This window comes from Anguilla anguilla, chromosome 18 (genome assembly GCF_013347855.1).
Source record: "Anguilla anguilla isolate fAngAng1 chromosome 18, fAngAng1.pri, whole genome shotgun sequence".
In the NCBI taxonomy this organism is placed as follows: Eukaryota; Metazoa; Chordata; class Actinopteri; order Anguilliformes; family Anguillidae; genus Anguilla; species Anguilla anguilla.
The window spans coordinates 8,573,425-8,595,227 of NC_049218.1; the positions used below are offsets into that span (position 1 = coordinate 8,573,425).

The 21,803-nt window shown below is 43.0% G+C and overlaps 2 protein-coding genes across 6 annotated transcripts in view; both read right to left on the reverse strand.

The window, feature by feature from the left end:
- On the reverse strand, window positions 1–3,884 carry fbxo5 (F-box protein 5). Of its 2 annotated transcripts, XM_035399733.1 has the most exons (6): window positions 3,777–3,884; window positions 1,999–2,677; window positions 1,647–1,737; window positions 1,051–1,206; window positions 466–701; window positions 1–342 (listed from the first exon to the last, which is right to left on the reverse strand). In XM_035399733.1, the coding sequence occupies exons 2-6, from the start codon at window positions 2,607–2,609 to the stop codon at window positions 285–287; spliced, it is 1,152 nt and encodes a 383-aa protein (XP_035255624.1). In that variant the 5' UTR covers window positions 2,610–2,677; window positions 3,777–3,884; the 3' UTR covers window positions 1–284. The 2 variants fall into 2 exon arrangements, with proteins under 2 accessions (XP_035255624.1, XP_035255625.1); XM_035399734.1 differs by having other exon boundaries at window positions 1–701; window positions 3,777–3,883.
- A 1,124-nt stretch (window positions 3,885–5,008) lies between these two features.
- mtrf1l (mitochondrial translational release factor 1-like) overlaps window positions 5,009–21,803 on the reverse strand; it is a 66,761-nt gene continuing 49,966 nt past the window's right edge. Inside the window, exons 1-7 of one of the 4 annotated variants that reach the window (XM_035400166.1) lie at window positions 8,989–9,800; window positions 8,516–8,595; window positions 7,847–8,030; window positions 7,349–7,512; window positions 6,511–6,628; window positions 5,586–5,722; window positions 5,009–5,269 (exon numbers count right to left, since the gene is read on the reverse strand). In XM_035400166.1, the coding sequence (XP_035256057.1) occupies window positions 5,060–5,269; window positions 5,586–5,722; window positions 6,511–6,628; window positions 7,349–7,512; window positions 7,847–8,030; window positions 8,516–8,595; window positions 8,989–9,448 (1,353 nt within the window). In that variant the 5' untranslated portion in view covers window positions 9,449–9,800 and the 3' untranslated portion in view covers window positions 5,009–5,059. Of the gene's footprint in view, window positions 5,270–5,585; window positions 5,723–6,510; window positions 6,629–7,348; window positions 7,513–7,846; window positions 8,065–8,515; window positions 8,596–8,988; window positions 9,801–21,803 lie in introns of those variants that run through there. The other 3 variants (XM_035400167.1, XM_035400169.1, XM_035400168.1) reach the window with 3 other exon arrangements.

Consider the following 21,803-nt stretch of genomic DNA (forward strand, 5'->3'; position numbering starts at 1 on the left):
TCTGATTCCATAAAAAAAGAAGGATTTTTATTGAGACCAGTTTAAACAATTAAAATTTTTACATTTTCACAATGAAAAGGACAGAACAGACAAGACTTTAGTGACAAACATCACTGAATTCAACAAACACAGAACGCACATGTACAGCTTTTATAAAACTCACATTTTATGATTTTATATTCACAAACTCCCAACCATTTCCTTGACTTTTTTTTTTTTTTTCTTCTTCTTCTTCTCTCTGCATCCAGCACGATTGTCAGATCACGACAATCAGGCGTAGTGGCTCATACGCTCGATAGTCGACGGTCATTTGAAATGGACCCGTTTCGGGAGGAGCACCGGCTAAAAAATGTCAAAATACAAATTCAATAAATATTTTTTTAAATGTCTTTCCAATAAAAAAAAGTGCATAATCTTTTTCTTAAAAAAAAACTAAGTCTGTGGCCTCAAAGGCGCCTGACGTTCCTCTTGCTTTGGGCGCTCCCGACGAGAAGGCAGGGCTTGGACTGGCCGGGGTTGCGGGACACGCCCAGGCGGCAGGCGGACGAGCCGTGGTACTGCGCCTGGCACAGCGTGCAGCAGACGAAGCCGCAGCTGCGGCGGGTGCACGCAGCCCGGCACGCGGCCGGGCTGAACCGCGCCGGGGACCCGCACACCCTGCACGGCTTCAGGCCCTCGTCCTGCCTCACCGTGCAGCCGATCTGCAAAAAAAACCACACACGCAACCACGTTACGATTCTGCTGCAGACCGCCTCAGTCTTAAAAAGGGATTAGCTCACTTTCTGGGGAGTGGGGGGGGGGGGTGGTGGTTAGCATTTGGGTTTCACTGATCGTTTTCCATCGAGCCAGCATTTGCATGATTAAGGATATTTTGGATATTTACAGAAGTTTGAAGACCTGCCAGCTCGACAAAGGCAGATACAAGGGCATTCTGGGGATTGTAGTCCAAAGCAAGAAAAACGCACTTCACACAACACCAAAGCAGGCTGCGCAGGCCCATTATGCCTCTGACGCTCATGACCGAGGGAGACGCGGCGCACGGAAAATTACCTCCTGGAACTCCCGAAAGCGGCTTTTCCGGGACGAGGTCTGGTCCTGCCCACTTGGCTTCTGTATGGGAATGGAGGCCAAAAGCTGGACGTGGCTGAATGCACTCCTGGAGGGGTTGACGTCCCGCGTCAAAAGGGGCCCATTCTGTCTGGAATCCTGTATCAGAGGAACACAACTAAGCAACAGCAGCTAATGCTAGTACAATAACACAACTAATTATAAAGAGCAAAAACAACAAGTAATGCTCACCCATAAAATAATGCAGAGGGTAAAGTAACGGCTTCAAATCTAAAACCGTCACCCAACTAACCAAACTGACCTAGCGCCAAAGGAATTTAGACCCAACGTCTTTCTCGGTTTTGCGCAAACTCTTCCATTTGAAACATTCCAGACAATGCTGAGGAACAAACATCAGTCCCACGCTAGCTGGCTTTTCACATTGTCCCACCACATTGGGGTGGGGGGGGGGGGGGGGGGGGGGGGGGGTTTCAAAGGTCCAGCTGACAGCTGGATGAGTTACCCAGGTTCTGCCACAGACGCTGAAGACAGTACGTTTCTATGGAGTACGCCATTAATTTAAAAAAAGAGAGCCTTACCCAGAGCCTCTGTTCAGCTTCTTTACACCTTCTTTGTGCCCTCGGGTCACCGGAAATGATCTTCCGCCAGGTCCTGCTCACTTTTTTGCAGCTGCAGAGAGTAATTGCACACGTAAGACGGGGGCAGTGAAAACACAGGCAAGCCAAACTCGCATCCAAAACACAGCAGTCGTGTAGAGCAGCCACACATTTATTACAAGCAGTCATTTACACACAAATATTTTCCACGGACGACGACTACCTATATTTATGCAAAAGTTAAACAGCGTACATTTATAAAGCAGATTATATGCACTTAAAGCACTGCATATAGGTTTGCTCACAAAGCAAAAACCCGGGTAAACGTGCTTACCTTACAAGATCACCGTCTCCCAGGAGGAGCAGGATCCTGGTCAAGAGGTGCTTCATGTCCCTCTTCAGGAGGCCCTGCAGCACGTCCACGTGCTCCAGCCCCATTTTCCCACCGATCACATTGTGCAGGCCGAACTGCCCCGCCAGGCCGTGCGCCACCGTCCAGTCGAACCGCCGCGTCCGCTCGTAGCCCTCGCGCAGCGCCCGGCACACGGCGCGCTGGAACAGCAGGGCCGGGAGCTTGGGGTCCGCCGGGCCGGCCCGGAGCAGGGAGGCGGCAGCGGCCAGAGGGGTGGAGGAGCCGCCCGTCTGGTCGGGGGAGGCGTAACCGCTGTCCTCCTGGAAGCTGCTGAGGGCCAGGGCCGCCGCCTCGCCCTCCAGCTCCCCGCAGCCCAGCAGGCTGGAGGAGAGGGACTCCTCGCGGTTCTCCTTGTCCCGGGTGGCCGGGCTCTCGTGGGAGTCGAAGGTTAAGGCCTTCACGCACGCCGGGGGGCGAGGTTTGAGGGCGACGCTCGCTGGAGTCTTTTTGGGTGAAGTCTGTTCCAGCACCTTCTCACAACGCTCCATTTTACAGATAAGAGGGGCCTCTGGCTTGGTAAAAGGGCTTTTCATATTTTTTTTTTTTTTATTTATTTTTTTTTTTTAATCTCTACTTTCCTCCAAAGTGCTTTTTTAATACCCTGAAGGAAAAAGAAGAAAAGAACTAAATAATCCATACTTGTCACTTATAAAACAAGCTTCAATATTTTATGACAGTGAATATTATGTCAAATATGCAGAAAACCAGCATTCACTATGTATAATGAATATTAAACAATTATATTTACATTCGTTATATGAATTGCATATAATGGTAAACTACACATAGCCTAAGCAGTGGCGAGGACAGCAAACAAATGTCAAGTCAGGTTACACTTCGCGATACTGATCAACCTAACTTACTCATATTGTGCTACTATGATTAAAATTAAATGTTTGGTCACTTGATTTGACACTGTCCACGTTAGCTGGGGTTGTTGGGTAGCTCTGGCGCCTAAATGCCACATGCAAATTCAAAAGAAACTATTTTAGCGCCCCCCACCTCTAGACCAGACATTCGGGTTTTAGGGGCCTATCGCATTAAGCGTCTAAGAACAATCTTTTCTTCAACGGTTTACACGGAGTAAAGCATTTTGAACTCGAACAAAGTTAAGTTACATAGTTAGTCAAAGTCAGGTAAACGTTTACATTATAAACAAGGAAACATGAAAGGGGCTAACGTTAGCTAGAATCTCACAGAGCTTGCATCTGGCTAGCCAGCAAATCAGGTACTTCATTGCTTATACTCATACATAATCGTGTTGCAAAGCCAAATAATTTGGCTACTTACACGGATGCATTTCACCCAAATAAATATATACGCCAGTTGGCTGGAGCGGAATAATCTACACTGTTTGCGGAAACGTATATCCAATGTTGGCAAATTAATGTTAGCCAGTCATTTCCGTAGCTGACTCGTTGGCACATTTCAGCAAATTGCGAAGATTTCGGCTAGCCTTTTCTGGAACTATTGACTATTTATGGACCAATTTCCACTGCCACTGCAGGAATTGCAAGAAAAATAAATTACTTACATGTTAGCAAGATAGCGAAAAACTTTGAAATATGCCTGCTATGTCCGTAAATTATGCAGCGCAAGCCAAGAAAACTCGATAAACATTCTAAAATCAACGAGACTAAAGTAAGTCGGCTGGATCTTCATAAACGTGCCTCCATATTAAACAAACACGATAATCTTACCTTTTAACTTGTAATATTGTTCATGCGAAGCCTCTGGGTTAGTTTTGTTACCTGGCTAGTATCATTCAATTCCAAGACTGAAAAAGCGCCAGTTAAGTACTTTGAAAATTGCGGCCAAATGTAGTAGCCAGTCACAGCCGAGAGCGGGATACCTTTAACTTCGGAGACGAACCAATGATAGCTGAAGCTGGGACAGCGAGCGTTGAGGCGGGGCAATTCCGCAAAACGTCATCTGGAAGAAGCAATGCAACGCTGAGATGGATGAAACGCGCCAACAAGAACAACTAACCCGAACCCGAACTAACCTAATGGAAAAAGAATCACAGAACGAGAGCGGAAGTATTCATGCACAGGACCTTGTCTTTGTAAGCAGAATGAAAAACGACTTTATCTGAGATGCAGTAGCATTTTTTATCGTCTTCCTATCAACGATTTAAAATAGGCTATAGATCTAACAGCTCAATTATATACTGTATGTGTGCGTGTATAAACTTCACTTGTTTCAGTAAGTGTTTTTATTGAAATTTAAGCAGTAAGTTCTGTAAATAACCTCACAAGGCAAGAAGTGGATAGTCAGAAGTTTTGGAGTTCATTAAAAAAGCCACTTTACGCTAAATAAACAGGGGAACAATTACATTTTCTAATAAGTTAAAATCGAAGTAAGTTTGGGACAAACTGGACACAAAGCTCAACGAGAACTGACCCACAAGTACAGCAATCTGTGGGAACTTTCAGAACCATATGACTGACCTTGTTGTAGAAACATTCCCATGAATACACTCAGCAGTTATTATTGCAAATGGTGGCTATTTTCATGAATCTAAGATTCATATTTGGGTGAATAAAAGGGTTTTTATTATCTCTGATTGCTTGAAAATTGTGGGTGAAATAAAACTTTTGACCTTAACATATCAATCATGAATAAGCATGGTAGTTCTACAATACTTAAGGTACTTATCAGAACAACAGTAAGTAACAGTCCTCATCTGATACTGCCACTGCACAGGGCAATGTAAGCAGACAGAGTATTTTAATTTAACGGCAAGATGTGCACTTTAATGGTAGGAAAATGTTGAGCTGAATGGCCTGTTCCCGTCATTATGTTATGTTATGCTGTACTATGTTATGTTAATAACATAATTGTAACCTAATTTCCTATCAAAGGAAATTCAAATAATGCACAGAAATAAATGCAATGTAAAAAAGAGACGAAGAGATGGTGCCACACCACATTAAATACAAACTATTATTTATTTATTACACACTTTTATTTCCCATAAAAATCAGTCATCTGATGTGTGCTCCTTCAAAATGTCCATGAGAGCTTCCTGTTCAGCAAACTGCTGTAAGGCCTCATTCATCTCCTCCAATAACTCTTCTCCCAGTAGGAACCCTTTCACATCGTGGAGCGTCTTCCCAATCCTGTGATCTGTGATTCGGTCTTGGGAAAAGTTGTAGGTCCGAATTTTCTCAGATCTTCCTTTGGTGCCAATCTAATACAGCACAAAAAAAGCATATCTCTAGATCCTACTGTATGAGGATTGGAGTCGGTTCGATTTTAATTATGTCAATTCAAGAAATGAACTGAAATTCAGTTCATTCCTAGATTTCAATGGAATGAACCAAACACTGTATTGTTGTGGTCATGCCGGAACACATAAACCTACAGCTGGTGTTATAAACAAATAAGATTACTGTATTAAGGGAAAAAATCTCTTCTTAAAAATTATGCTTATTCTACCACAGAAATCTGCATGACATTGTTCATTATCCGTTACAGACACAGTTAAAGGTTTGCGGAGATGGTACCTGGATTTTGCGGGCTTGGTATCTCTTGCTGGTCTCGTCCTCCAGTTTCAAGCTATACAGTTTGGCTCGCAGGATCTGCATGGCTTTTTCCCTGTTCCTCAGCTGGGATCTTTCCTGCTGACACTCGGAAACCACACCTAAAAAATAAAAATCACAGATGAAACTACAGTTCAATAATGTTACTGTGGTTCACCGAGACCACAAACTGAAAAAAAAACAATGATTTAAACTACACTTAGGTTCACCTAATGCTGAAGTGAACAGAAAACTGGCAAGGGTTTACTAGCCCCGCCTGTGGTAAATATGAACATATATGCCATGACCAATTTGCTTTCTAATAATACTACATAAACACGAAAACATAAAATTGCAAGACTTAAGCGGAGTCATGCATTGATGGACGTGTGTCAGACTCTCTATCAGGCTCTACCTGTGGGGATGTGCACAATTCTGACTGTGCTGCATCGTGCTCTACCTGTGGGGATGTGCACGATTCGGACTGTGCTGTATCGCGCTCTACCTGTGGGGATGTGCACGATTCAGACTGTGCTGTATCGCGCTCTACCTGTGGGGATGTGCACGGTTCGGACTGTGCTGTATCTCGCTCTACCTGTGGGGATGTGCACGATTCAGACTGTGCTGTATCGCGCTCTACCTGTGGGGATGTGCACAATTCGGACTGTGCTGTATTGTGCTCTACCTGTGGGGATGTGCACGATTCAGACTGTGCTGTATCGCGCTCTACCTGTGGGGATGTGCACGATTCAGACTGTGCAGTATCATGCTCTAGCTGTGGGGATGTGGACGATTCAGACTGTGCTGTATCACGCTCTACCTGTGGGGATGTGCACATTTTGGACCGCGCTGTATCATGCTGTACCTGTGGGGATGTGCACGATTCGGACCGCGCTGTATCATGCTGTACCTGTGGGGATGTGCACCATTCGGACCGCGCTATCCGTGGTGTTGACATGCTGGCCTCCTGCTCCACTCGCCCGCTTAGTTTCAATCCTCAAGTCCTTTGGGTTGATTGTGAAAGTTATCTTGACAAAAACAGAAATAAACCCCAAGATTAGATTCTTGCCCACATACTAGCTTTGCCAAATGGCTCCCCAGAGGGGACAAAACACGTGCAATCACAGTAAGGCCAGTACTGCACTTGTGAGATAGCTTGTGATCGTTTCTGAGGGAATCATGGGAACAAAAAACAAACTTCCTGAACATAACTGTCATATTATACACTCTCTAGAGATTGACAAAAAATGACACTATATAGTGCATTAGTCTGATAGTTACTGGGTGCATTAATTTATTTTGGCATAAGTTAAAAAACATTTGATTTAGGTTATGTTTTGCAAGTATGCCAGGCTACATTTTTTTAAAAAGGTGAGTCACACAAAATTTTGCTCATTAAATAAGTTTCGGGCTTGGATTGTTCTGGAACCACTGCAGATAGGGGACACTGCTTGAACAAACCTTACCCTCTTTGCACATTTAAAAAAATATATTTTTGCCTAATTTGTCCATTCTGAACTTTCTGAATTGACTTGCAGATGGATTCCTGTTATTACTTCATACACAATCTAACTTTTAGCTCTTACACGTCTTTGTAAAATACTGTTTACGTTTTTTTTTTGTTGTTGTTTGTTTTAAGCATGATTGTTAAATGTATGTAACACAGATTTTTAGTGAAGTTCACACATTGACCAAAGGGGGGCAGTAAAGATCTGCTAAACTGAATGTCTCGCCTGATGAAACCTCACCTCTGTGGGTTGGGGCAGGATTGCCACCGTCATCGTGCTGGTGTGCATGCGCCCCTGCTTTTCGGTTCTGGGAACCCTCTGGACTCTGTGGACCCCGCCCTCAAACTTCATCTTCATGTAACTCTGTGTACCACTGATGCTTGCGGTAGCATGACGTAACCCTCCTAATACAGAAAGGGGGGGGGGAGTATGGTAATTTACTTCTATTTTCTGATCCTAACCCTAAACTGGAACATGCCAACACCAGTGGTGAACAACAAGGGCCGATCTGTATGCTTGGTGACACCTTTTTACTGTAGTAGACTTAAGACAGAACCATTACTTAACTGTTCCTGTACTACCTACAACATCTTACTTCATTTTTATTTACTGTAATCTCATTTCTTTGTGACATACATAAAAAACAAGACACAAGCAGAGACTGAAGACAGGAAAACACACACAGCAGCTATAATCGGACAGTGTACAACACTGGTGATGATTTCTGCAAACACTAACCCATTTCACTTGGCATGTACTCCAGTACTTCAAAGAGCCACCCCTGGAAGGCGGCGAAGTTCTGGTACATGTCAAACACCTCTGCTGTGAAGAGCATGGCCTCTTGTCCTCCCACACCGGCACAAACCTCCAGGACCAGGTCACTTTCGTCCAGCTCCTCCACAGGGATCAAGCGTGAGAGGATCTGGAAATCCACATGGGAGAGGACACGCTGACTTCTGCGACAAAGCAGGAAATGATCGAGAATTCCAGACTGAGAAGACACATTGACTTCTGGGATTCAGGATTGATGAGATGCATTGAATTTTGGGATTACGCATTGAGAAGACACACTGACTTTCAGTATCTCTTCCATACCCCATTCATTGGAACACTATTTCTTTTTAATTTCAGCTGATGGTGTTTTTGTTAGACATGGGTCATTGATGTGAAGTATAACATAGTGCTTCATACAGTACACTATATGACCAAAAGTATCTGGATACCCCTTTGGTCTGGGGCTACAACATATCTTATATATCATATACACAGTTTGTGGAAAAACATTTGGACCATATGAACCACTTTTAAAAAGAAACTGGCTCCCAGGACAATGCATTTGAGAAATGTCACATTAGAGAACTGTATGGATTTTTCCCTATATTATAGAATGACAGCATAGATTTTCACCTTTTTCCGGAGTTCCTGTATAGCCTCTTGGCATGCATTCCTGTCAATTTCTGCCAGTTCTTGCATTTCAGGATCTTCATCTGTAAGAATGTAAAATTACGTAAGTAAGCACAACACAAACATAAAATAACAAAAGAAACTGATCTTTATTTTTTACCAAAATTTAGCGGCAATGTTACTTTAAGCGATAGCGTTTTGCAATTAAGGATATTATATATATTTACAGAAGTTTACAATGGCCTGCAATGGCTTTACAATCGCTGGTGTGGTGGCATTTAAAGGTTCATTGTCAGAATCAAGAAAATACTCCACTGAAGCTGGCACAGAGACATTATTTTTTCTAAAACCCCAGAAAGTTGACCATCTGTTTAATTATTTACAGAAATTTCACCGAAGCATTAAAAATGTAGTTTAATTTGACCACTGCAATGACCTCCCGTGCACTCTGCATTGGAAATCACTCAGTAGCTAACCTTTTAGCAAAGCCTCCGTTTCCTCGTATTCCTTCTGTTTGAGTTGCAGATTTTTGACCTGCTCAACCAGCGGGGCTAGATTGGCAACCCTTGTTCTTTTGAATTTCATATCTTCTTCTCCGCCTTGTTCTGTCTCTGGCAAGTTGACACTTTTCAGAAGGTCTCTATACTCGGTCTCCACTTCCTTCAGGTATTGCTGTAACGACTTCTTCCCGAAGAGCTCTTCAACCGAAAGCAAGTTTGTTGACATCGCCGGCTGTGTAACATGCAGGGTTCTCCGTATTTGTAGCATGCGGTGCAGAGATTTAATTGTACGTCCAATGCCCATACAATCAGTTCTGGACATACCAGATGAACACGCTCTAAGATTTTGCAGGATACAGCCATGCGTCTTGAAACAGTTCAGTCTTACCCACTGACGTACAGCGGTCTTGCAAAAAAACATGCCAGTCAGAGACATTGCTGAGTATTACTTGAGTCTTCTTTATTAGTAGTCGTTGAGGCGGAAATCATCGCACACTAATCTGTGTATTTGACTTACTACTACTGCTTACTAGTAGAAATAGCTACATACTTGAAGCTAACTGGCTAACGAACATGTTGCAGGTTAGCGTACCAAATAAACATAATGACGCTTTTCTGAAATATACAGGATGAAATTCAAAATAAAAATGTATTTTTCTACCAGCTAACGACAATATATGCAACGATTAACTTGTTAAAACCCACATATTTCACTCATTTTAATACAGAGAATCGCTACTTCCTCAAGGACGCTGACACAGACACATGTTGTAAATGCGTAATGTTCCACGTGGTTTAGTTACCATATGTCCATTGGTAAACGCGCACGTTTTACTGGCGTACAATTCTGAAGACGGCGATGTTGTTTCAATACGGTAGAGGAAGAGTCAAGCTTGAAACGAAAATGTATGAACTAGTAGTTAAAATGAACAATATAATCGATTTAAAGGTCTGGTATTTCCTTTTTAGATTAATTTCAAATTGTGTTATCTTTTTCAATTTTCCACAAAGTTACAAGCAAAAAGAATGTACCAACTGTAAAGTTCCGATTATATGGGTGTGTATGTGTACGGTACAAACAAAAGCCAGCATGTCCAGTGTTTTATTATTATTATTATTATTATTTGTTTTTTATTTTTTATTTTTTTACTGTAGTCGTAAATGATCTGTCCATGTTGATGTGTCACTTTGGCGCTGTATGTGAAGTTTTCCTTGGTGATTTGCACTTGATGTTGTTCTGGCACCCGCGCTGTTTTTACAGAGTGTTTTGGCCGGAGTTTTTATAATGTGCTGACATATCTGTGTGTTTTGAATATATGTTGTCTGGATTTTGAAAGAAATGGCTTTTATTGGAAGAAAGTGCAATATAATAAAATATACATCTTTATTGTTACATCGCACTCGCTGAGTGCCCCCGACCCCCTCTTGTGAAATTACCAACTTCGGTTGAGGTATGAAAAAAGCGAAAGTGCTATATGTACCTTTCAAGCATTGCACCTGCCCGTCAGTCTGGATGCAGTTCCTTTTTTGACCCACAGATGGCAATCTTAGTAACACAATCACCAAGACCTCTTCATTGAAATACTGTCTGACTTAAGCCATAAGTATTTCTGTGCTCATAAGTATTTCAACATGCAAGGCAGATCCAACAGCATCCAGCATAAGTGTTAAAAACAGACATCAGGAAACGGCTGTAATTATGATGCCTTTAGGGCAGAACTGCTCATTATCAGCACTCTTTGAATTGGTTTCAGACTTTAAGAATGTGACCTTTAAGAAATGAATGCAGGCTGATGAGTGAAATTCACTGATAACATGCATCTTATATCTTCTAAAAATAAAACACAGTGCAAACAGATGCTCACAAAAGTATGTTAGGGCAATAAAAAATACCAAAAAAAACAACTGCAGATTCTCACTTTAAATGGAGCACGAAGAGTTGTTTTCACACATTTTTGTGGGTTGTCATCACATTTTCCTCACTAAGAAACCAGGACAAAACGGGTTTTTGTTGCTGTTATCAATTAAAACCTTTTTAGATACATTTTTTAAAATGATTTTATTGTATTGCATACATTTCAGGATATATGTGAAAACAGAGGAGCACAGTACTTTTCAGGGGTTATTTAAAAATGATTTTTGTTACTCTTCGTACATTGGTGGATAGACAGGCAGTCAGACTGACTGATACACAGACACATGTAAGTCTTGCGGCTACGTAAGTACGACAGTCACACAATGTGTAATAAAACATGTACTGTACTAACCAAAGCACCAACCTGGTTCTAAATGATCATATATAATTTATGTATATTTAGTAATGTAATTTGTATTTAGTTATGTTCAATTAAATCTTTGCAGAATGTTGCTGGAAGCCAAGAGGATGTGATGTCATCACCCAGACATCTAGATCAGTGGTCTCCAACTCTGGGTCTGGGAGAGCTACGGGATCTGCTTGTTGTCATGGTTACTTTGCATTCATTCAATCAATTAGAGCAGTTGATTACAAAGTTACCTCACCTCACCTGGTTGCTAAGGTCTCAACTGGGATTTTACGGCGAAAACCAAAAAACCAGCAGATCCTGTGGGTCCTGGGCCAGAGTTGGATCTAGACCGCTGATCTAGACGAATCCCCTTGGATGCACCATCCATGCCCTCAGTTCATGGCGCGGCCCTCTTTAAACAACACTGGCAGAAACTCAACATTCCTGTGAAATGCTTGGGCCGGCTGCCCCACGTGTCACGGGGGGGGAGAAAAAGGTTAATCTCCAGCAGTTTTGCGTGCTAATTATTCAGGGGAACTGGGGGGATTTGCCTCAAATGGGTCAAGCCGGTGACCATGCTGTTTTACTACAAATTTTTAGGGGCGAAGGGGGAGGGAGAAGCCTAGACCTCCACTAAATGCTGCATGTTAAGAGTGTCTGTGCCAGGATTCCATGAATCCCAGGATTCAGCAGAATTTGAACCCATGCAGAAGCAATGAGCAATTGTGCTTATAACGGCTTTATTAAACAGGGTTTTTTCGATTCTGGATAGATCTGGATGAGGCCGCGTCCTACAGTGATTGTAAATACAATCCGATGCAGTAACAGTAAATCAAACAGCCTGTTCGTAAACAGTATCACTCCGCACACAAACCGTTACTTTACAGTAATATAACAAAATAATATTGTCATCAGTTGTTTCTATAGGCCTATGATGTCACCGTTTTATAAAACGCTTCGCGTCGTATTCGACCTATAATGTGTTTGCGATAGGCTACAGCACGGCCTTTCGTACCGTATTGCTTAATTATACCGCAGAACAAGTCTTTTTCCTGACAGTGGCATCATTTTAAACATGTATAAAAATATACATTGTACAAAATACCTCGTTTTATGTAAACAATTTTCACAGGCCCCCAAAACTAGATTTTAGAAAGGAAGAAAGAAAAAGGGTAAGAAATGCACGTGGCTGAAATGCATTTATTCTGACAAATTCCTTTGACATAACGCAGTGTATTATTTAAATATTCACTCGATATCTCAATGGTCATTTCTTTGTCATTATCCTCGGTCAGATGAATTAAATGGATTTTAAGATACTGTACAGTCATTTTTAAAAAGGTGTCTGCTCATTTTGAAGATATAATGAGTACACACAAGCCTTCCTAACTGTAGAGTTGTCTCTACCTAAAGGACTGGAAAATGTGAGGTGACTGGAGCTTTGTGTTCCAGGTCCTGCAAGTATTTCTCTCCATGGCAACGTTTTTGTACTTGTTTTTGGGGAACTGCCCAAAAAACACACACCCCCCATTGACAAAACCAGGACTGGCAACCTTCCCTGGAATAATCTCTAAATGAGGGGATAAACGATGTGGGTTCATTAATATATACATTTTTTTAAATCTTGGGTTTCAAGGCTGGAGCTGTTTGATCTTTGAGAAGATGATGGAAATCATGTTGCAATTGTTACGCACGTTATAATTTAATATACTCGTTGGGCTCTTTCTTTTCTTGCCTGCCTGGGGTAAGCCTGAACTATGTTTTTCAATTTCCTGTTTTGCTGCCATTTAAGGGAATTTTTTTCTGCTGGAAAGAGAACATCAACCAAAAAATGAAGACGATGAGAAGTTAAGAACTTCTCTCATTTGCCTCTTGTTTCAAGAGGCCTTTTTTTTTTTTTTTGGTTAGGGATTTTTTAAAGCCTGTGGGCTTTGTTTATAATTGCAACAAATTAGTGCGCCATGGGATCCCTGGCTCGCTGCTTTCTGAAATCTCTCTTTCTGAAAAGGAGTTGACTGTTCTTTTCACCCTGGCGTGATTTGACAGGAAAAAAGACATGCTGACCTGACCATGCCTTTTTCTGTTATAGGTTTGAGCGCTGAATGCTACAGACTGGATTATTAACAAGATAAAAGGGTAAAACTCAATAAGCAATACGTGGCAAAGGACATGAACGGACTGTTGTGCAATTTTACATACAATCATATATAAACCCTCTGCTGCTTTTGCACCACGCTACACTTTAGGTACATTTGTAGAGACTGCAACAGGAGGAACAGTGTATATTGTCTGTTTCCAGTGTTCACATGGGTAAGGCCTAAAGGGGGGGCCGAAGGGGGGGGGGGCGGGGCAAAGGTCACGGATACTTTTACTAAACAGGGTGTGGATGGAGCAAATAAAGCATTATAGATTCCGCCTATTAAAAAGGCAGGAGGTAAAACCAACCTGACATCTTTGAAGTTAACAGAGGAAATTGGGAAGAATTTGAAGGCACAGCTACCAGGAATTGGGAATTTAAGAACGGCTTTGATCATGTTTCCCTTCAACTTATCAATAACTGAATGGCTGCTTGTGTTATTATACGAAGCTAATTCTGCCACTGCCTTACAAATATACATCATCCAAAGCATATGGAATGAAAGACAAGAAGCCGCTGAAACGAGTGCATGTAAAATCTCTAGGGGGTAGTGAGGACACACTGTGTAATAACATCTCCAAGGGGTACGAGAGAGTGCTTATTTTGTCATTTTATCTATGTTTACCATACCATTTTACACTTCAAAGGGACGAGGGGTTCATTCAGACCTGAGCCAAATGCATATCTGAAATAATTTGACTCTTTGATCATTTGACTTTTAGATGCCAGTGAAATTTGAAAACTCTCCCGTAATTCACCAGGGATTTTCAATTAAACATGTAACAAACCAAAACATGCAATCATATGGTTGTGTCTTAAGGTATATAAAGGGTTATACTATTTCAAATAAAATGTAATCCCAAATTTAATCCAGGTCTCAAATTAGCACTTTTCACAAAACCTCAACACTCAAAATGTTGCAGAAACTGGGATTACAGGGCAGATGTTGGACAAGAGTCTGAACGGGTCAGTTCTGCATCTTTATTTAAAAACGTAAACAGTTCCTATTATTTGGGAACAATCATTCCAAACCTTACAAGCTAATTCAAGTACACAGCACCTTTAATGAGCGGGATTACACAGACCAATGGCAGATGAACACCCAGTCCTGAACTTGTTCCCATGAGCCCACACACTGAGCCGGCCAGAGGCCTAACCTGCATGTCTTTGGACTGTGGGAGGAAACTGGAGTACCCGGATTCCACACAGAAAGGCCCTCGGCTGGGATTTGAGCATGGGACCCTCTTACTGTGAGGCAGCAATGCCATCCACTTCACCTTCTTTGTAAAGTGGGCTATACAAATAAGGAATTTAAATCGGAATAAATTTGATTGGTTGCTTGATTTATTCATTGTGATCTTATTACCGGAGTTTTCACTGCTCCATGTATGCGGTATGTGTCGTTATAACGTAATCCAACATGGGGTTCGAATTTCAACATGAATTTATCTGCCCTTGCCAAATGCTGCCGACTCAAAAATTCTTCAGTTTTAATTATTTTTGTACCATCATAATCCACTGACTGTGTCAATACATGAAAGAGATCTTATACCAAATGTGTGCATACACTTGCTAGCTTATGATGGAAGAAAAGAAGAAGAAAGACTTTAGAACTGCAGGGCATTTGTTCAGTTTATAAAGTTTCCCCTCTAGGTGAGTGCAAACCCTTGTGCACCTGAGTGATTTATGAAAAAACCAACATCCCCAACCAGGGCCAGTTCTAGGCATAGGTAACACAGGCGGTCACCCAAGACGCCATCTGTCTTGGGGGGGGGGGGGGGGGTGGGTAGCAGCGTTTTTGTTGCAGTGGTGCAAAAAGAAGAGGATAAAATCCATTAGTTGCATTCATGATAGTCACTGATCCTCCCCTGAGCGGGTACGCAATAACTACCTACTCCCCCGCCAACCTCCCCACAGTCCACAATCATGACCTTCACCCATCCTCCCCGGTCGCCATTTCGGCCCAGGATGGGAGAAAGGCTTGAGCCGTCCCTGACCCCAATGGTCATGTAGGGAAAACCTCCAGCCGTCCACTCTGGACTGACAGCCGCAGTCTGCGGGAAACTGCAACTGTTTTCCTGTCACTGCCTTCGGCAGATACTCCTCCCCATGACCATCAGTACTTTGAGCTCACAGCAGGTATGACATCAGAGGTCACACCCGCTTCTCAGCCTTAGCCCCCCCCCCCCCATCAGGGCTATTAATAAGAAGACAGGAGCTTGTGACCCTGATGCAGTTGTTGTCAGATTCTTGCCAGCATGTTGAAACAGAAGAAAAAAAACCCACCAAAATAGGTGGTGAGTTCGACCTCTTTAGTGCCATAATGCCTACTGTGAGCCTGTCACTCCAGAACACCTCAAGCCAGTTCAACACTGCTACATATAAAGCACTATTATGAATCAAAGTCCTGAAGACAAGAGCAACTGAGGGCAAACATTTCCTTTACGGGAAGGGAACAGTAGAATCCACTGAATACACTGGGCAAGGGTGTAGCCACCCCATCCCCCCATAAATTAAAATGGGGGGCATAAACTTTGGGGGGGGGGGGGGAGGAAATAGCTACCATTTTGGCAATACATATTTATTCTAAATTAAATTGTTCTTTTGTTTTATTTATGAAAATGTGTTCATTAAATGCATTATCTGAGATCTGGGGTTTCGTGCAAGACTATGGTTTTAGTGCCTCATGGCCGAACACTTCCCCCTCTACGGCAGTGATGAGGCAGCACATGAGCGCGCTTGCACACCAGGCGCGACACACCTGGAGGATTTTCTCAGCTGACCGTCATATGATGTAACCTGAGGCCATTCGGCTAGATGTGACATGGCTCCAGAATGTGCATGATCACAAACATTAGCACTCTACCGCCTTCAGTGGATTAAAATAACCTTTTTTTAAATCTTGTTTTAACCCGACGCGCTCTTTTAAATGAACTGATTTCAATAGGTTCAGGAAGAATATTTTACTAGCCAGTTTGATGTTAGCCTGGACCAAATTATCTTGCTATAAGGCACTTACAGAGAGTAATAGCCAAATCAAGAACGTTGCCGGGGACGCAATAAGCGTTGTGAGCATCCGAAAATAAATAAAACACTTTGGGAGCGACACTTTGGGTATTAAAAAAAACCAAACCGAACTACGCACCCAGTTTTAACTATTAAATGCACCATTTTCAGGCTGTTTGTCTCTTTAAGAAAGAGCGAAATTATTTACAGATGTTATGTGAGTGGAAGGCGTTTTATTTTCGCACTAAACGTACGACAGCTGACGAATTTAAACATATACAGGAATCCAAGCTTGCTTAACGTCTCCATAAAACGCAGTAGGTTGGCATTTTTGGCACAATCCAAAGGCAGACCTGACTGTACGCTAGCAGCCCTCAAATGTAAATACCTGCAGTTTAACTCAGGATTTCGTACGCTTGCACCGCCAGGATAACGGAAAAAAGGCAGAAGAGCCCACTAACTTTGTGTACTCGTCCCAACCGTTCGCGCACAGGTGAAGAGAGGATCACGCAACAAATAAAACATGTAAGTTGATTCTCCCGTGCGTTCTTTGGAAACGTAGATATGACAAAACGTTTCGTCGAGGCTCTAGATGGATAAATAAAATAAAAACACTTAGCATACCACAGCTAAGTAGCTGCAAGGTCGGATCGAATTCATACTGCTACAACCAACGCTCCAGGGTTTTTTGCACCCATTAATGTAATCCAAAATGAGCTGAGAAAATATTGGCTTTCTGGCCCTCTGCCTGATTGTGCACAGTCAAAGCAAGCATAGTATCTGGTTGCTTAACCTGTGAAGGTCAGTGCTTTGTAAAAAAAAAACCGTATCAAACTCAAATAGACCGTTGACTGTGATCAATCAGTTCCAGCAACACAGGATGGTAACTGATTCATGTCAATGAACCGCCACAAAGGACCTCATTCATTTTCATTAATATCATCGTCATTTATCAAACTTCTGGTAGGAGAATATGACACATATTTTTATGCTATGTTGAAATAATGGATAATGGATAATGTTCATGTGGAATATCAGATGTTCCTGTGTTGCATGTCCCGAAAAATTAAAAAACATGTTAAAAATGTGCATTTTACTTAGACAGTGCCATTTGTGTCAATGGTGCTGCACCCTGCTGATTTTAAATGTTTGCTCATTTTTTTGTTTGATATTTGTCTTAAAGAAACTGCAAGGAAGTTATTCTCAGTGGAGAAGCATGTATGAATTTGGTTCATGCGTGTCTGCTTGCATGTGTGTGCATAGTTGTGTGTGTGTGTCTGTGTGTGTGCGTACATGTGTATATGTTTATGTGTGAATCTAGACTTGGGTATATGTGTGCATATTTGTGTGTGTGTGCATACAGTATGTGTGTGTATGGGCATGTGTCTGTGCATGTGTGAGCGTATATGTATGTTTGCATACATAGCTATTTGTGTGTGGAGCAGTGTTTGTGCCTTTGAGGGGCTACAGTGTTTTGTCAGCTGGAGCGGATGTTGCCTTGGACCTTCGATTACTGCCATTGCAGCACGACTTGTGACGGTCTAACGGTCGAGTCCCTGCGGTGCGTGAGAACCGTGATCAGGCCAGAGAGAGACACAGGGTCCCCAAATTCAGGCCTGCTGTGACCAAACACTACACCATTGGTTCACAAACCAGCTTTGTCTGATGATGACGATGACGACGTGCAAATTCACATGCAGTACAGGGGAGACATATGGTGTGAATGTTTTGCAATATAAGTCATGCTCAGCAGATGAGCTTTTTAAATAGACGAGTGAGAAGCTCAAATGTGTCGGTGGGGGTGGTGGGGGGGGGGGGTGCACACCACAGGGGGGTGCCCTACAGAGGAGCCTGGGAGAGCAGGGTGGTCAGTTGGCAGCTGGGCCTGTGTGTTTGAGAGGAGAGGAGCAGGTCAGAGAGACCGGCCGGGGCATGATGGTGGGGGTGGGGGGGGGGGATTTGTAGTTGCTGCTGCCTCTCACCAGTGGGCCCCGCTTGGCTTCATCACTGCCTGTCGGGGCTGCGGGTCACTTTCGTTCCAAGTCAATTTAGGAAATTTTATTTCAATTAGATTTGTGATTTGGGAAAAACTTCCAAAAATTGCAGCGCTTCATGAGGAGATTTCAGTTCAATTCAATTTTATTCGTATCACGCCATTTTATGGAGACACTGTCACAAAGACTTTTCACAGTGGAAAAAGAAAAGAAAATTGAGCAAAAACCAGGCCTAAACCCCCCCCCCCCCCCCAAAATAAATAAATAAAAACCTCCCCATTAGTTTAATTTGTTGAATTTTATCTAATTTCCTGAATTTTAAATTATGTGGTAGACCTGTCGTGCTCACAGCTTGGCAGAAGGGTAGTAACGGTCCTTACAGCTCCAAGACTCTGTGTTCAGCTTTGATATTGCAGATAATTTCAAACAGACTTCCCAGCTGTCTCTCAGCTCTCAGAGACGTGCCAGCGGTGGGTGTAGACTCATACATCCCTACCAGACAGTACTGGAATGCACAACTGCTCTTGCCAATGCAAGGTGGGCGAAATCTTTCAAAAACAAAAGATAGTGCTCGGATCACGAAGGCATGACCGAAAACATCTGCGTTAAAATGGCATGACGACATTTCGGCACAGTGCATTCTTAGCCTAGCATTCTGCGCTCTCTTAATGAGCCCGTGTGAAGGCTGTCGAGCGCAAGCACACCGAGTTCTCATGTGAACAGTGATTAACGCAGTCCGAGAAAACGAAGGAAAGCTTTTCTCTGAAATGCACTATGACTGTGTGACACGTTTAAGGTCAGAACATTCAGACAATTTACGCTCTGAATGTTCAGAGGCAGAGTCCTTCTCTCTTTCTCTCACACACATACGCACACACACTCTCTCTCTTTCTCTCACACACATAGGCACACTCTCTCTCTCACATGTACACACATGCACTCTTATGCGCTGTCTGTCTCTCTCTGTCTCTCTCACACACACACACACACATACACACACACACACACACACCACACATACACACACATACAAACACACACTCTCTCTCACACATATACACACAGTCTCGCTCACACACACACACACACACACACACATAAACACACATACACCCTCTTTCTTGGTCTCTTGCTCTCTCTCTCTCACACACACATACACTCTCCTTCTCTCCCTCACTCCCTCCTGTTATGGCCTGCTAGAGAGAGACACTCATGCTTAGCAGATAACCGTAGCATAACCATAGCAATCACGGGAGGCCCCAATGCGATGGACGGATCATGTGCAATCGTTTTTTTTGTTTCAGGTTCTGAAATACCACACCTCATTAACAGTTGTAGAGTTTGCTGATGCTGATGCTGTGTGTGTGTGTGGGTGTGTACATGTGTACTTTGACGTCGGCGTGCCTGCAGACCCACACACACCCTCACACTGTCGCCCTGAAGTGTCACTCAGTCCTTCGAGCAGGTGACATTAGAGGAAAGACTGAGCCAGCATGTCTTCATATAGAGGGACCAGCTTCACAGTGAGAAGCCCTCAGTCAGCAGCATGTACCTCACAAAGATGTCTGAAACACATGCTTGGTGCAAAACACTGCTGTTGCGCAAAGGTTAGATCATCGCAGCAATACGTTCAACACCGCTTGGGTACAGCCATTCCACAAGTCCCTGGAGACTAACGTCAAGGGGGGGGGGGGGGGGCTTGATAAATAAAACTAAGTGCTAGGTCAAATATGGGTCCACAGGCATACGGTGTATTCACCAGGGTAAAGGCCGGTAGAACTGAGAGCCTGTCTGTGAATTCAGATGAGATTTTAATTAACGATGGCAGCCGGTGCGCTCATATGCGCATTCAGAAAGGGGCACTTTTTTGTTCTCTGAGGTACACTTCCTGTTAAGGTTCCCTCTATGGGTCATATTCGCACCTTAGAACACTCATTTAAAAGGGCAAAGGGTACAATGGGTGCACCTTCAGGGGTTGCTGCCCCAGTGGCAAGCCATTGTACCCTCACAGGTACAATTTTTGTGCAGTTTGTCTGACAGTGTGCAGCTAGGGTGCCATGTGTAATGAATTGTGTTGTAGGTAATGCATGGTTTTATAGGTAATGCATAGTGTCATACGCCATGTGTGTATTTATGGGTAATGCACGGCGTAATTGGTAACATATGGTACTGTAGGTAAGACCACCCTGTCGGTCCCCATTTCCTGTTAAGAAGGAGCGATGAAATCATACTGCCGTTCAGTCCTTTCATTAATCAAGGAGAAAACACAGTCCATGTTCTCAATGGCAGAAGAATGTTGGCTGCAGGATATGAAATATGAATAAAAATCTCTCAGAAGAACGCAGAGTTACTTTAGGATCAGGTATGCCATCACAACATTTGGTGAGAAAATATGGTTAATTTCCTGTATTATGCTCAGTATATATTTGCAACGAGTCGGAATGCAAAGTCATTGGCCTTTCACCAGAAAATGTGCATTTTGTTGCTTTTTTCTTTTTTATGCACTTCGTAAATTTTCAGCATTGTGCGTCTGAAATGCATGAGGAAATTGGTTTTGCGTGTGGAGAGCTCAGCTGATTGCTGGGTAAAGGTTAAAACAGAATGGGGAACGGGTGACAAATTTGTGCAAATTTTCCAGAAACAAGAACTAATGATCCGGACCATAAAAATAATTCGCTTACACTCACACACTGTGGTTTCTGTTTTCTAGCTTTCTGGAAGTATAACTTAATTAATTATCATGTACTTCCTCATTTCAGAAAACACACCGCAGCATCGCAACTAAATTTCTGCTGAGTGTACATCACTGACAGCTTTGCTTTTTGTTTTCCGGCTTAATGAAGTCTCACTCTCCTGGTTGCTCGACACCTTAAGGGAGGATTCCCAAAGAATGGCTGCAATCTATTCAAAGATCATTTTCAACTTGATAGTAGTGATACAGCCTATTGATTTTGGGCTAACAGGCAGTGTAGTGGAACCAGATGTAGGCTACATGGACTAGAACTTTAGAGAACACTTCCGATTGAGCAGTGAGTTTGCTTGGCTGCTTCAGTTAAGCTGTATTAAAAACAGAAATTACATGCCATCCGAGATCTTGATTACACAGAATGACTGGACTCTGCACGTAATTACAGAGGGCTTTTCCTCCACCGCGCCGGTTCTACAGCTGCCTTTCTGTAATCACTGTTTTCTACCATTCCTGTGGCTCATGGCAGCCATTGTGGTTCATTCCAGCTTTTTGGCGGGAAGTGTACAGAACTCCCTTTCAGTTGCATTTAGCTAGTTGGCGGGGAGGGGGAGCGGCGTGACTCCCCCGGATGTCAGTGCCGCACCACCAGCCGTCGCTCATCCCAGTCTTCCTCCCAATCCGCGTCTGCGTTCCTGCAGGTG

Coding starts and splice junctions, on each gene's coding strand:
- fbxo5 (XM_035399733.1), bottom strand. CDS start 2,609: ATGAAAAGCCCTTTTACCAAGCCAGAGGCCCCTCTTATCTGTAAAATG. Junction 1,207..1,646: donor AAGCTGAACAGAGGCTCTGG/GTAAGGCTCTCT, acceptor CCTCTGATACAG/GATTCCAGACAGAATGGGCC. Junction 343..465: donor GGGAGCGCCCAAAGCAAGAG/GAACGTCAGGCG, acceptor GACATTTTTTAG/CCGGTGCTCCTCCCGAAACG.